Below are 15,678 nucleotides of genomic sequence, written 5' to 3' on the forward strand. Positions count from 1 at the left end.
CCTGGGTTGGAAGTGACCTTACAGATCATCTAGTTCTAACCCCCGTGCCACGTACAAGGGATGAAGATTGGACTGTTTCCATGGTCCTTCATCTGTTCTGTGATAAGACTGGACAATACTTTCCAGAGCTACTCATGTAACTTCTTTTTGTTATTTTTAAAGGCTACACAAAGAAAAAAAACTCAGCAATTTTCTTACAGAAGATTTTAAAGATCTTAGCAGAGAATTGATAGTATCAGGTCATGAACACAGAAAACCACTCCATACATATTAAAATTTATTTTCTGTTATGTGACTTACATTGATCACAAAACTATGGTATCACAGTCAAAATTGTGCATAGTTGCTTTAGGCAAATTTACAGTTAAACTATAGTACAAAACAATAAACCTATTATATCCACCAATATCAATAGGTATGTTTTATATTTATGTGAAAGGTACACGTGTATGCATTTACACTGATACACACAAATATATTCTTTATATGAACTTATAAATATATGCACACAAATGTAAGTTATGATGAACTGCTTCAGACCAGCATTGAATGGAAGCAGAGAGGTAGAGATGGAATGTAAGATGAGAAGTAAAAAATGAAAAAGAACATTTGATGAGTTAAACTGTTTTCTAATTTGTAAACTGAATCCTAGTCAATGGTCTGGAATATTGAAAAATGCCTGGAGCTTTGCTAGGCAGAAGAGAATACAAAGAAGCAGTAGTTTATAGATAGGTTATGGAGCTGGACAGAAAACAAAATGTTTTAAAATTTCCACTAATGGGTGGAAATGTTCTAAGGAATATTTGGCAATTCCTTTTCTATTTGCTTTTTTTGTCCAGGAAGCTTATTCTTGTCATTACCATGTCTACATGTGTAAGTGCATGAGTACACACATACACACTAAGGAGATTAGATCACTCAAACAAGATGATAAATCCCAGATACAAGCCATGGATGTTCTCCATTTATACATAAAAGACAACCCCTTGGGGAATCCAGCCACTTTTCAACTGCAAAACATTTAATGGTGCAGAGAAGATGTGGATCTTGATCTTGCAAACACTTAAACATGTGCTGCAGTGTAAGCTGTTAAATAGTCTGAAGAAGTCAAGTGTGTAAAGCTAAGTACATAATTTAGTTGCAAATTGAAGGTTTTAAAACACAGCAGAATGTATTGCTTTTAAAACTCCTAATTCTTTTTTTCTTAGCAATACCATACAAAGCAGGAAGAGATAATCACAGCTTGAAAGTCTTTTAGTAGAATTCTTGTAACAGCAAAGATTACAGTCAGAAGGGGCAACTGTCATAACCTTTATGCTCACAGATGCTGAAAAGATGCTGGTGGTCTAGGGATTATCTTCAAATACACAATGCTAAGACTCCAGTTGAACAGCAGGATGTCTGTTCTTAGCGTTGCAGCAAGTCTGGAAACAAGGAGGCAAGAACATCACAAAGAGACACAGATCTGTAGAAGGGGAATTCCTAGTTTTGCAAATCAGCAAATGTAAAAGCTCTAGATTAAGTCTGTGTCATCAAAGAGGAAAGATGTGAGTACGGACTGATTGATTAGATTGCCTTTGCAGAGAGGGCTTAAAGACTGAGTGTTTTAACTTCATTAAACATGCTGTTAATGGGTTGTGAACTTTAAAATGACCCTTCATCCTCGAAATACAGATGAGCTGGCTTCTACATATGCAGCAGTATTCTGCTGCAAGAGAAGCCAAGGAGGTTATTAAGGACTGGGTGGGAAAGAAATGCTACAGAGGACATTTGCTTAAAAATATTTTCTTAGTTCTAAGACTGTTACTTTATGCAAGGCAAATAGCAGTCTTTTAATCTCCGCTACCTTATATTTCTTCTTCTTGAAGAAGAACCTTTTTCTATGAATAGGTAGAGAAAAATGAACACATTTTAAACCCTGTTCCTTTGTAATATATGTAAGCCTAGACCAGTTAAATACAGCTGAATGAAAGGAAGTATTTCATTGTACTAATTACTTTTACTTCTAAACATCTTCACTTCTGAGTGATAATCACGTTAGGCAAGTAATGAAACAAATCACATTTGCTTTGCGACAGTTAAAGAGCAGCATTGACCAGGGTAATTATTCTTTTCCTTGGAATGGCATCAGCTTGGAATAGTCCTGGTGGGACACAGTAGGTGTGTTTGAGACACATTTTATCTATCAATCTGTACGTGAAGCTTTAAACTGTGATATTTTACATTTTCACAAGGGACTCCTAAGCATTCCTTTCCATCACATTTCAAGGCAGGTTACAAAACAAATTTTTAACAGGTGTTTGAGGGCTATTGAAGACATGGGAACTTTTATTATCCAGTGCTTTTCATTACCTTGTTTCTTGTTTTTATATTTGCGGACTGTATTTTAAATTCACGATAGTGGATTCTGTGAAAGTATTATATGCAGTGGAGAGCTAAAAACGCACAAACAGGACTGAAAGAAAACCCACTTAATGCAAATTCTTTTCCTAATTACTGGAACTGCATAAAAATGAGATAAATCCAGCAGCCAAATTTTATCAGCACAGTCATGTAGTTCCATGGGGCCCACCAGTGTAACAGGGACTATTACAACAACCAATATTCTCCATTCTTTTCAACCTTTCTCCCTCAACTTGCAATCAGACATTGATGCAGTTTAATTTGGCTTTGATTTTTACAGTTTTTTTCTGGTATCTTTTATGTTGATTTCATGTGACAGTTTCAGCAATGACATGCTGAAAGTATTCTCCAAGCCCCTGGGTGGTCTCTGAGCCATACAGAAAAGGAGCTGAAAACTGAACAGTATTATAGAGGAATAGGCCTAACTGGAAGTTATTATTAATAAGGAATATTTATTTAATTTTATATTTTCATAGCTCAGGCATACAAAGATGAATACTTAGAATACCAATAGCAGTAGCAGTAATTCTGTCAGTCCTTAAAGCACTGCAACTCCAAGCTCTTCCAGGTGATGAATTTTACTTAATTTTAGACTGAGATATGGCAGGAAACAGATCTGTTTTTTAGCAGCACTAGCCTTTCCGCTGCTGACAGAAGACATAAGAGTTTGTGGCTTTGCTCTAGTCACCTATCAAAACTTTCAAGTTTGTCAAAATCACATTTCCTCGTCAGAAAAAAACACAAGATGCTGACATTTTCTGAATATTTTCAAGTTTGAAGGAATATTGTATGATACTACGTATATGATGCCTTGACATTAGTAATTATGCAACACCTATGAACTCAGGTTGAGAATATTATCGTTTTTACAGCAAGGGATAAGTTGTCCAACAGACTGGAGCAAATCTTTGCTTAAGGAACACAAAGGAGTTCACTCCTAACTCAGCTGCTTATGTGTTTTCTCAGACACAAACAACAGTCTTCCAAATGTCATGTCAGCCATGATTTCCCTTTAACAGGTCTGAAGCCAGACACATATAGCACAGAAAGGATGCACTTTTAACTGGAAAAAAACCCCAAGAAATTATGTTATGGACATAGGGTTTGGGGAAGGATTAAGGCAAAGACAAATGTCTACACATAGGTTTTGTAGGAGACACAATTTGGGGGAAACAGATTCACTACAGCCTTGTCTAGCTGAAGAAATAAAGTAGCTGGTTTGTTGGATTTTTAAAGTAGTCGTAATATCTCAGTCTAGATTTTATTGATGAAGTTATTGTTTTAATCATTCTTGTCCTGTGTAGTCCTTGGAACAAAACTTGTATCATAAATAAAAAAAAGAAGCCATAAAGGATGTATTTGTCCCCCCACTGACCATCTGGCTTTCATTCTCAGATCTACTTATGATCTATTGTTAAAAGTACAAAAACTGAGATGATTAACAATATTAAATATCAAAATACAGAAGTTAATTTTTTTATCCTTACTCAAAACTCTGTCTCCATAAGCCATTTAATTACCAGCTTCCTTCTAGTCACATCTGGGTGCCAGAATAACATTACATTTAATGCAGTTAATGTCAAAATTCCTAACTATAGAGGAAGAAAGGCAGTGAAACAAAATCTTCATGTTACAGTAACATTGAGAGAGTTGCCAGAAAGTCATACAATTTAAAAAAATTACATAGCATTTACCATAGTTATACTGCAAATAAAATGAGAATTAATATTTATACTAATATATCTTTTTCTGTATCTCTCAGTATAGCTTTCCTTTCACATTTCTGTTCCTTCCTATTGTTAGCATAAGGTCCTGAGGTGTAGATTCATGAGCCAGCTCAGGTTCCCCATTTAAATCTGGTGACGGTTAGGTAGCTGTTTATCTTGGAATTTTATGCAACCCTTTTTCTGCATTTCTACTCTTTACTAAAGATTAAGAGCATAACAAAAATCAAACCACATATTGCTCAGTACCAGTGCCCGAGAGGGACCAGTACCATCCTGCTTAGAGAAAACAGAACATACAAGTGAAATAATTCCTTGTCCTCACTTTTGTCCAATCTGATGCTTTGATTTTCCTGAGCCAGACACCATAGCTGTGTTTAACACTGCTTCATATCTAACACTTCATCAGATTAACAGCACTCAATTCAGAGTAAATAATTTAGCACCAGGTTTTTAAATCTGGTATACTACTGAATTAATATTTTAGTAGATTTTCAGATTTTTTTATTTTTTAGAAATCAAATGAGCAACACTTCTTTGCATGAACTTGTAAACCAGTTTTTGAACGTTTTGTTCACTTCTTTAAAACCAGGTCTGTCTTTTATTCCTGTGTCTGTGACTGTCAGTGTGTGACTGTCTGTGACTTCTGTCAGATCATGTCATGCTCTATTTTTTTAAGCATAATAAAAAGCCATGGTGTTAATGTTAAAATTGAGATGGCCAAACCATCAAAGAAGGAAGTTAACAGGGCACCAGGCAGAGATTGTCCTTCCAGTTTCTTCAAACTACAGATGATAAAAACCATTTTCATAATTTGCTGTGCCAAGAAAATTCTATCTGTAGTGAGATATCTTACTCCTGTCCAAGAAAAAGACTTCATTTTATCTGGGGAACAGACAGGAAACAGATTTTCCATTAGAGTGAGGCAGGGGGATCTGTTTTCCACAAAATACTTGTTTAAAGCCTCAACAAAGCCCAGTGGGAGGGGGAAAAATCACATCTGCTTCTCTCTGCGAGGACACTTCTGTTTTTTCTTAGTGTATAAAGATACAAATGAAAACAGGCATGCTGGGTGAAATCCTCAGCAAATACCAGTGGAACTTCATGTAATAAAGCTAATTGATAATCTGTACTCCTTTAGAGTGCATCTGTTCTTACCATCCCATGCTATATTAATTCAATAAATATTGTCTTTCTCTACAATGCAGGGAAAGGCTTATGGAAAGTCTAGCTCAGTGTAGTAGTTAAAGCAGAGGAACCCCTCTGCCTGTGCTTGCTTCCTTTTATGATCCTCAGCTGTGAACTCCCTCCTTCAGAGACCACAGAGACCTTTTCATAAAACAAAGGCTAAGAATGTGCTTTTCCTGGTTTGGTGAATGCATTTTTTTTTTCCAGGCCAGCCACAGGTTATTTGTTTTCATATTCAGGGTTATCAAATAGCCATGGATTGTGTGTAGGATGTGCCCCTAATGAGGGGCATATTTCTGTATTTGGACACAGCCAGAGGTGGCTGCTCAGTGACTTTACTGACTCACTACCCAGAAAGCTGTCTCCACATATGAAGTAAAAGCTAGGAGGAGAAATGATAGGCCCAGAAAGAAGGAACACAGCTTTTGGCACTAGGCTATGGGATCTGGGAGATTTTTAATACCTCTTCTTCTAGTGGGATTTTATTAAAATACATTTTAACACTTTTAAACACATCTACTAAAACACATTTCAGTGTCTACATGATCAAAGCTTTTAGTACTAACAAAATCTGAAAATTTGAGAAAAATATTCTATTACTTGTTTCTCATCTGCATCTTAGAAGACTGAATAACTTAGTCAAGATTTTACTCAGTAATGTTAATTTTTATTTCACAAATATTAGAAATAGCAGTTCAAAAACAAGTAGATGAAAGCCAGTAAGACTGAGTATGAAGCACACCATTACCTATAAGATCAATGTTTTGCACCTTACTAAAGTAGCATTTATTCTGTATAGAGTAAAGAATTAATTCTATGGTGTCTTACTTTTTAAAAATTGCTACTAAGTGAGCTGTACACACACAAAGACAAACTGCATGGGAGACAGAAAGGGATGAAATAGTAGTTGAGAATTGTATCATAATCAGCTTAGCAATGTAATTACATGTCAGTGCTACATTTAGTATGCATAAAACAAAGATTATTCCATTAATATCCCACTAGCCAAGGGACTTCCCAGAGTTCAAAATATTCTGGCACATTCTGAGTAAATACAGCTGACAGATCATGAACTAAGAATATAAAAATACTTTAGAAAAATGAAAGAGTAAGAGGTTGATCCGAAGATGATTGAAGTTAATAGAAAGCCTGAAAGTGATTTTGACTCTTAATAACTCCTGAAGACAGATCTCCCATCATTTACAATAACTCTTATGCTACTTATCAAAGCCAAATTACATAAGATTTTTAAACTGAAGTCCTTTACTGCATCAGTCAAATAGAGTATATACAAGAGGTCAAATATAAAAGAGAATTAGGGACTAAAACATACAAAAGATGTCATTACTTCTGAAAGTAAAACAAACTGTCAATGCTGAGTACATTTACATGGCAGTTTAAAAAATACCCTCTGCAAATTTTAAAAGCATTTTGGAAAACAAATGTCATTCAAAAGCCCCTCAGTCTTCTGAAACAGCCTCCAGCAGAATAAACATGAGTGAAGTTAACCTCTTGTGATGCTGCAATATTAGCCACAGAATGACCAAAATGAATAAATGCACATGACCATTACCCCTTCTCTGTTTCTATTTATTTGGTGTCAGAGATAGGAAGGGGGATAGGATCAAATATCTTATTCTGAACTGGCACTGGCAATGTATCTTAGTGTGTCTTCCAATGTTTTAGTGATGTTTCAGGACGTTCGTTTCAGAGCTGTTAAACCATGTTTTTAAATCAAATGAACCTTAGCTAAGTTAAAAGTCACACAACCTACAATTTGAAGGGAAGACTGGAATTTGACTTTAAGGGCAGGATTGATTAGGATGTTAAAGAATGTTAACAATTTATTGCTAAAAAAAAAAAAGTACCTACTGTTCACATACATGAACTGGCACAAGCAAAAAGAAAATATTTTTACACAAAGAAAGAACTAGAAACATTAAGGGGCAAATGCAAGAGAAGTCATCCGTCTCTGATACTTCTGGATCTGCCCAGGGCTGCAGGCTATCTCTCAGGCATCTGCTCCTTACAGGAGGGGTGTTATCTGCTGAAGGCAACTCTTTCCAAACATTCAGCACTTGGCAATACTGCAATAACCCTTTGAAGCTTTGCAGGGAAATTTTCTCCCAGTTTCCAAGTTCTGCTCACAGCTTTATTTGGAGTTATCAGCCATGCTCTGTCTCTGCACCGATAACTAATACAGCAACATAGATTTAAAGGGTTTATTCAGATTTACCTTGCCTTACACTACAGACATCCTTAATGGTACAGCATGAAGGATTCATTTAAGAAAGACTTCCATTTGTACTCTTAGCTACACAGTTGGAAAGAAAAAGTTTATAATTAATTAGATACAGTGGGCAATTTTAGCTTAAGTTTAATCAGATCCTTTTCTAAGTATTTCCCTGAGTTTACAAAACCTGGCTAAGAACTTCTGAGTGTCACAGCAAGAAAATCGCTGTGTGTCAGAGCTGGTGATTCATTGTTCAGGACAGCATCCACCTCCCCAGCTGCCTTCAGCTCTCAACCTCTGCTTCCCCTCTTTTGTGCCCTACCATTCACACTACTTGTTATTCTGAGGAACCTACCACGAGTACTGCCTTTCTTGTAGGTGATCTCCTGGAGTTGAGGGTTTTGATACAAATAGGAAAAAACATGTGTGGCTTTGCGTAGAGACAACTTTTAAAACTCAAGTGATTTTTCATTTCCAGTTTAAGCCTGAGCAGCTACACACATCTATTGGTACATATTTTGGCAAATACTGCTGATTGTTCTTCTCAACTTGGTTACCTAAAATAGTCCTTAATCAACATGCTATCCACTTGGCTGCTGTTCACTCTGGACTGTTCCCCCAAATGCAATGTGAGATAATGACATTTGTTAAATAATGTATAGACATGTACTTTGTTTACATTAAGTTAATGATCTAAGGTGTACTGCTACAAACATCCCACTGGCATGGTAGCAACAGAAGTGTTAGATGACAAAGTTGCAATGTTGGCCATGTTTATGAAAAATTCCACTTTTTCCCTTGGACATTTTTTCTGGGATTCCTGTTACCCATACACACATGCTGGAGCTGCAGAGTCATGAACTTATTCAGATAACCTTAAACCAGAACAATATCGTTTCAGATCCAAGAACTTAGCATCAGCAGAGATGCCTTCTTTGTTATCTGAGTTTTTAAACTCTATTTTCAACATTGCCCAAGTTGTGTTCCTTGTCATCCAACATGTCTTTTTTTCTTTGATTTATCACTATACTCTTCCCTGCTTTATGAGACAGTCATGAGTCAGCAAAAGCACTTCTGCTCAGGCTTTGTTCAAATAATTATTTTAATTTATTCATAGACAGGACTTTGGAATACACCTTAAAAGAAATATATATTCAAAAGTTTTACTGAACAGGCTGAGATTACTAAACTCTAAGATAGCTTTGGAATAATTTTCAAAACGAACCTTAAATCTCTCTTTCTTCATTGTTAATAATCATAAAATCCACTCTAAAAAAAAGGCTGCTTTGTGCTGCAGCATTTAAATGCTCCCTAGAATTGATATCATTGCTCCTTACGCCATGTTTTCAGTGGAATATTGAGTAATGACTTGGACTACATAACCATGACAGTATCTTAAATTCTTCCTTCAACATTCTTGGTTTTCCTCCCAAACATCCTGCTATTTAATAATATACACATACAAAATTGCAGTTTGACTTCACATTCCATTGTAAATGAAAGAGGTGTTTTCAGTAGTGCAACACAATTTTACCTAGCCTATGATTTACTTAATTGAAACTATGTAAATTACTAACAGAAACTATCTGAAATTTAACCTGCTGGAAATCCCTATTCTGTTAAAATAGGACTGTCCTAAAATTACTTTCGTTTTCCATAAATTCACTGTCACTGACACAACACTGGTACCATGAGTGCCAAGTACTACTTTTGACAAGTTGTCAGCTCTTTTAACCACAGTATGCTTTTTCTCTGCTGTCACTGCAAGTAAGAGGCTACACGGCTGATAGTAGCAGAGGGAGCTGGCAGAAGAAAACCAGTCTGGAAAAGATGAAAGGTGCCTGGACTCCAGCAGCCATTACTGCCACCTCCTTTATCCCCTGAATGATCCATGACAAAAGGTGTTAATCCTCCTGTAAATACCACTCCATCATGACCAGCAGGGGTCAAAGAAGTAGCTCAATGTTTAAATTTTGTCAAAGCTTCTCACATCTCTCTTTCTAGGTCTTGACTTTGTAACTTATTTTGTAAAATACCTCCTTCTTTCCTCTTGTTTCCTTTATAAACATGTGGTTTGGGAAAAAAAGAGAAATAAACCCCAAACTAATTTCAGACGTATGCAGCATTTCAGGATAAAAGTTTGTCGTATCTGCTGACAAATAACCAAGACAGCTGAGTAAAAAATTAGGAAAACTTATTGTTAAAATTTCCTCGAATCTTTAGGACAAAAGTATCTGCCATAGACAACTGACAGGAATCCAAGACAACAGATTAAATTCTTAGGCTATGCCAGTGATTCCTTTTAAAAATTCACTGCCATTATAGAGCTGAACTGTTTCTTGCAATGAAGAAGCTCAGGGTATGTGGGCAAAAGAAGACTGAGGTTACCCCAACAATGCTGCTCTGCCTCTGCCTTGCCTCCAAGCCCTGATACCTCCTCCTGCAGGGAAAGCTGCTCTGCAAAGAGCCATCCAGGCCAGTACCCCACGGGAGCAGCCTTCGCTGACCATTGTAGCCTGACACATGTTCAGTGGAGGGCAATAAGGTGTGTTCTATTGTCATCAACTTTTATTTTTTAGACTTGGGCCTACATGTGGTACAGAGAATGTGAAACATTTCTGTAAACTGCTGCACTGCTTGGTGTGTGTAAAGTAATTCAATGACTGCACTACTTCAGGACTACAGTGGAAAATACCAGCACTGACAAATCTTAGATGTTGAGATTTGTCCTGCCCTTTGACAGGACCATCTCTGAGGAGATGCATCACTTAGCAAATCCTGAAGCTTGGGCTCTTGCAACTGTTAAATATTTGCTAAACTCAGTCCGCATTAATGGTAATGAAGATTACATATAGTAAGGGTTAAAGAAATATAAAACACTCTTGTTCTACCGAAGGACCTCTTTGAAACCAGCTCTTCTGCAGCATTTTAGTGTACATGCGAAAATAAATACAGTTTGGGTTGGAGGGCAATAGGACACTGCTCACGATGCTGACGTGCTTTGGGTCTGCTTGGACCTCTTTAGGATATGGACAAGCATCTTCACAGAGCCCCCGACGAGAACCAAGGACTGCTTCGTTCGTTTTCTTGCAGAGAATCCCCCCGAGGGAGCCCCGGGCTGAGGATGACATAGCGGGCCGGGCACAAGCCCCCGTCTGTGGCGGCCGCAGAGCCGGGCCGGGCACGGACGGCCCTGGGGCATCCCGGCGGGGCCGGGCCGGGCCGGGCCGGGCAGGGCAGGGCAGGGCAGGGGGGCGGGCCGAGGCCCCCGGAGGAGGGGCTGCGCGGAGGAGCGGAGTGGGTGCACGGAGCGGCCGCAGGCGCCGGGAGCGAGCCGGGCCGGCAGCGAGCGCGGCCGGGAGCGCGGGGAGCGGAGCGGAGCGGAGCGGAGCGGAGCGGAGGGGCCATGCCGGGGAACGCCCCCGCAGCCCCGCGCCTCTGGCTCGGCGCGGCCGTGCTGGGCTGGCTGGCGGCGGCCGGGGCCCGCCGGAGAGGTAAGGGAGCCCGGGCACAGGGAGCGGGCAGGCAGGTGGGTGAGCCGGAGGGGCAGGGACAGCGCCGGGCGCTCCCCGGCCCGAGCATCGCCTGCTGCCCGCGCACAGGCTGCGTGCCACGGGCTTCACTGGAACAGGCTGAACTTCATACCTGCCAGAGTAGGAACTGCCTTGTCACAGCGCACTTCTGGGAAAACCTGCCCGGGGGAACTCCAAGGGTGCTGCGTCTCCCACCCGCTCTTCCTGGCGCTCTTCGCCTGCGTGTTGGAGCACAGGCAGTGCCTTGGCACATCCTTACCTGGGACCTCTGTTAAACCCGTGTCTGTATAGTTCCAAATTTCGGATAGAAAATCTACATGAAGTGTAGATACAATAACGTATTGCAATGAGAATCACTAGAAAACGTTCTATAAACATATATTTTACACTTTCATAAAGGTTATACAATTATTTACTACCTTTGCAAAGCATCTCGTGGCATGTGAACAGAAGTGGTTGAAAAGTGTTTTAATACCCAGACTAACGAGGTCATTTGTAAGAATGTATTAATTTGTGTGTGTTGATTCTATTTGCTTCATTGGTCCATGCATAAGAGTCACCACGTTCCTGTTCCATGGGATTGCAATATACTGTCATTGCTACATTTTTGCTCCTGTTCTTTTATAGGTCTCATCAAAGAAAATGGTATTTTTTAGGTAGTTACAGTAATTTTTATATTTTCCTTTAAAAATATTACTCTAAAAAGTTGTTCCAGGTTAAATTCTTCCAACAAGTGATTTCTTTTCTATTTTATTATTTTGGAAGAGTTTGTGTCCACAAATAAATACTTTTGTTAAATTCAGTCCCAGTTCTAATTTTGGGATGTTGGGATGTTGGTATTCTGCATCCTTTGCAGTCAGTAGATGCAAGAAAAAGCACATTCACACTCACAGTGGGCACTTACTAAAGACACTGTTAGTTTATCAGTGGCCATTTGCCAGACCCCAACCTTTGGGCAGCAGGACATATACACACTCATAAGCTATTTGTACCTGAGGAACTGGACTGCCAGTGCTGCCACTCTGCCCTTGCCTGTCTGTACTCTGCTGTGACTCCTTTCCCTTCTCTACTTCAGTTTGTACCTGGTAGTCCTCAGTTCCTGGCTGTTCCATTGGGTTGGAAACCTTCTGGACAGGTGGCAAATCACTGACCTCTCTTTGCACATGGATGGAACTGAGATGTGAACAGGAAGTTGAAAAGCTTGTCCTTTGTGGAACTCATTTTCCACTTGAGTTCCTCAGAGATAGTAATCAGGAGCCACTTGAGATCTTTGTGGCAAATGAGCTCCTGTGTTGACTTCAGAAACCTCTTTGACTTTTGGTTAAGGTGTTCAGAGAACCTATTATATGACTCAGTTTACAGCTGTGTGGTAGAAACTTAAACATGTTTGCAGAGATTTCATCTGTCTCTCCCAAAAGGCTCATCCTCTAGCACAAGGCTATCCACGTCTTTAAGATGTTGCAGTTTAGGGTCCTATTTCTCAGTAACCATCAGGACCAAAGAATTCTGGGATGGATCAAAGCAAAGCTCACTGCCTAATCCTGAAGACAGTCAGGAAAAAGCCAATACAGAATCAAATTATTCCTGGTGTGCAGAGACATGGGTTGAAGAACAGTAGAGAGCCATATGCAGTATATATAGGGTATTTGTGGAATAAAGCACAGAATATGATACATAAACTCAAATGCTAGGGAAATAGCTGCATCTTTTCCCAGGATGCTGCTTCCTTTCCTCAGACAGTGTGTAGTATCTGGATGTCCAAACAGAATGGGAGAGTTACAACTGTCTAGAAACAAGTCTCTATTAATAACCTATTGATAACCTTTTGTATGTATCTCCTCTAGCTGAAGTGAAAACAGAGGTGCATAATCTACAAAGGAGACTGGATATCATGGTCTTGTTTCTCAAGTATTCTTTTATGTATTTTATAATTGGAAGTTATAGAAAATGTTTAAAATGGAAGCTATTAAATCACTAATACATTTAAAGGCCCATAAAATAATTAAAAAGAATATTCCCATATAAATGGAAAGATTTTCATCAAGAACAATCATGAATAAATGCTAAATTTTTTTAAAACTTACATGAGTTTTCTGTTTTGTGTGAGAGCATGTTAGGATATTTTGTGATTGTGGATGAAGTCAAGTCACCAGTAGTGCACAAATCTTTCCCTAATTTAATGTTCTTCACATCCTGGACAGAGCTGGGGGGTAAGCCTGCCCTGTAGGTAACCTCCCTTAGCACTTCAAAGCTATCAGAACTTGTTTTCAGTTCCTTATAATTTTGTCAGATTTGAATCATCGGGAAGCCGACAAGAAAGATAGAGAAACACTATTTACAAGAGTGTGTCGTGACAGGGCAAGTGGTGATGATTTCAAACTAGAAGAGAGTAGGCTTAAATGAGATATTAGAAAAGTATTCTTTACTGTGGGGGTGGTGAGGCACTGGAACAGATTGCCCAGAGAAGTTGTGGCTGCCCCATCCCTGGAAGTGTTCAAGGTCAGCTTGAATGGAGCTCTGAGCAACCTAGTCTGGTGAAAGGTGTCCCTGCTTGTGTCGTTGAAGGAGGAATTGTATAATCTTTGAAGTCCCTCCCACCCAAACTGCTCCATGATTCTATAAAATTGCTGGGTGTTAGACACAGGCCAAGCTTTTCTGGAGTATTTCATCAAAGTCAGTACTCATCATTCTGAAAATAATATTTGAAAGAATGCTTATATCAAAATCTGTTTTTATTTAAGGTATCCTGAATAAGGAAATCATTATTTTAGTGGAAAATGTAGCCAACTCCCTCTTAAATTCTTAATGTAAATTAAAATTAAACTCCCTCTTAAATGCTTCTGGTTGGTGGAGATCTGTTCTACAGGGGTAATGTTTTTGCAGAGAACATGACATTAATTTTCTATGTGTCTGTCCATACGTATGATAATTTATTTGTTTCTGCTGTTGCTGCAGTTTGACAGCACTTCAGTTCACTCAGGTGTGTAAAAAGGTGGGTTTTATTTGTATTATTGATGATGACAGTTATTTTCAGTTGTTTTACAGAATGAAAAAGAAAAAAGAAAAAAAAAATCAACCATTATTACACAATGTAACACTTCCAAGCAAAAACTGTGGAAATATTAGCATATTTCTAGAAAGAAGAAGAGGATACACTGGATTCATAAAGAGCTGGATGGCCTTTTAAAGTGATGTGCATAATAATAAGAAACTTATAATTTGATCTTTAGTAGGATTTATAACCCTATTACAAGTGACTACAGTCAGCTGTTTTAAAGATCTATCAAATGATGATCTAATTAAACTGTGGAGGGAAAGAAAATAAAGACTTGTCTAATGTCTGGCCTGATTTATTAACAGAGAAGGTAACAGATATTAATTGTTTCAGGAGCGATTCAGTTACAGGAAAGAAAACTAATGAGGGTGCTGTATGAAAGGGAGAATTCCAGTCAAAAATAGAGGACAGGAAGAAACTTTCATCATGGTTCATAAACTGCTTGTGCTGTAGCTTGCTTAGAAAACATTTCGATAGCACACATGACTGACCTGTGATTCTTCAAGGGCTTTTCTTTACATTCCAGTGAAGGGTAAGTTCTCTGTAAGGTCAAATTGTATGGACATGAATAGCCTACAGGCTACTGCAAGAAACTCAGAATCACAGTGGTGGCACAGTCAATCACACTGACTTCCAGCTGCCCTTAGAGGATAGAAGATAAAGCCATTGTTACCTGCCTGGGTAGCCTAAAGCCGTATCAGATTAAATCTTCAGTCTTTCAAAGACTGTAGCATTCTCATACTGTGCTCAAAGAGATAAAGTCTATTCTTTCACTAGGGCATCTTCTCCATTTAAAGGTGGGGAATTACCTGATTTTGAAACTGTTTTATATTTGTGGTTATCTAGAATGACATGAAAAATGTCGAAGATAGTAAACTATCTTATATTAATAAACCAAAATGTTTCTAATCAGTGACACAATTATACCATGCAAAAATATGCGACAAATACAGACAAACCTGGGACCAAAAGCTGGAGTTCAGAGCATTCATATTCAAAATGTAACATTAGACAGCTTTGCTTACAGCTGCATTTTTAAATTCAATAGTAGCATAATAAAGGCAAAAATTAAGATTCACTGCATCATTCAGTATGACCCAAAATTCTGTTCACAGTTACTATCAGTTCATAACCATATTTAAAAGCAAGGTAAATAGATAGGTATACTTTTAATGTCACTTATATATAAATGTTCCTTTACTTTATTTTTCCATTCTTTCACTTCCCAAGCACATTCTTGAACAAGAATGACTATTCAGTATGTTGCACGTAAATATACCATTAGGTAGAACTTTTGTTATCGTTGTCTTTGACAGAAGTCAACTCACCTGCCAGATCAGACTCAAAAATTCTGGCATTCTGCTTTATTTCTAAATGAGTTTGCATTACAAAAAAACAAACCAAAAACAAACAAACCAAACCAACCAAACAAACAAAAAACAAAAAGCAACACAAAAAAACCAAAAAAGCCCACAAACAAACAAACAAACCCCCAGTGATAGACTTCTTCAGATTTTGATCCTTCATTTTATCTATAAGAAA

At 38.4% G+C, this 15,678-nt stretch overlaps 2 protein-coding genes across 2 annotated transcripts in view; one reads left to right on the plus strand and one right to left on the minus strand.

The window, feature by feature from the left end:
• LOC134547577 (uncharacterized) overlaps positions 1-10,679 on the minus strand; it is a 50,026-nt gene extending 39,347 nt beyond the window's left edge. The window contains exon 1 of the mRNA XM_063391738.1: positions 10,440-10,679. Within this exon, the coding sequence (XP_063247808.1) occupies positions 10,440-10,679 (240 nt within the window). The remainder of the gene's footprint in view (positions 1-10,439) is intronic.
• Positions 10,680-10,806: 127 nt separating this feature from the next.
• The window catches only part of VWDE (von Willebrand factor D and EGF domains), a 37,995-nt gene continuing 33,123 nt past the window's right edge, over positions 10,807-15,678 (plus strand). Inside the window, exon 1 of the mRNA XM_063411435.1 lies at positions 10,807-11,042. Within this exon, the coding sequence (XP_063267505.1) occupies positions 10,955-11,042 (88 nt within the window). The 5' untranslated portion in view covers positions 10,807-10,954. The remainder of the gene's footprint in view (positions 11,043-15,678) is intronic.

This window comes from Prinia subflava, chromosome 1 (genome assembly GCF_021018805.1).
Source record: "Prinia subflava isolate CZ2003 ecotype Zambia chromosome 1, Cam_Psub_1.2, whole genome shotgun sequence".
NCBI classification, from domain to species: Eukaryota; Metazoa; Chordata; class Aves; order Passeriformes; family Cisticolidae; genus Prinia; species Prinia subflava.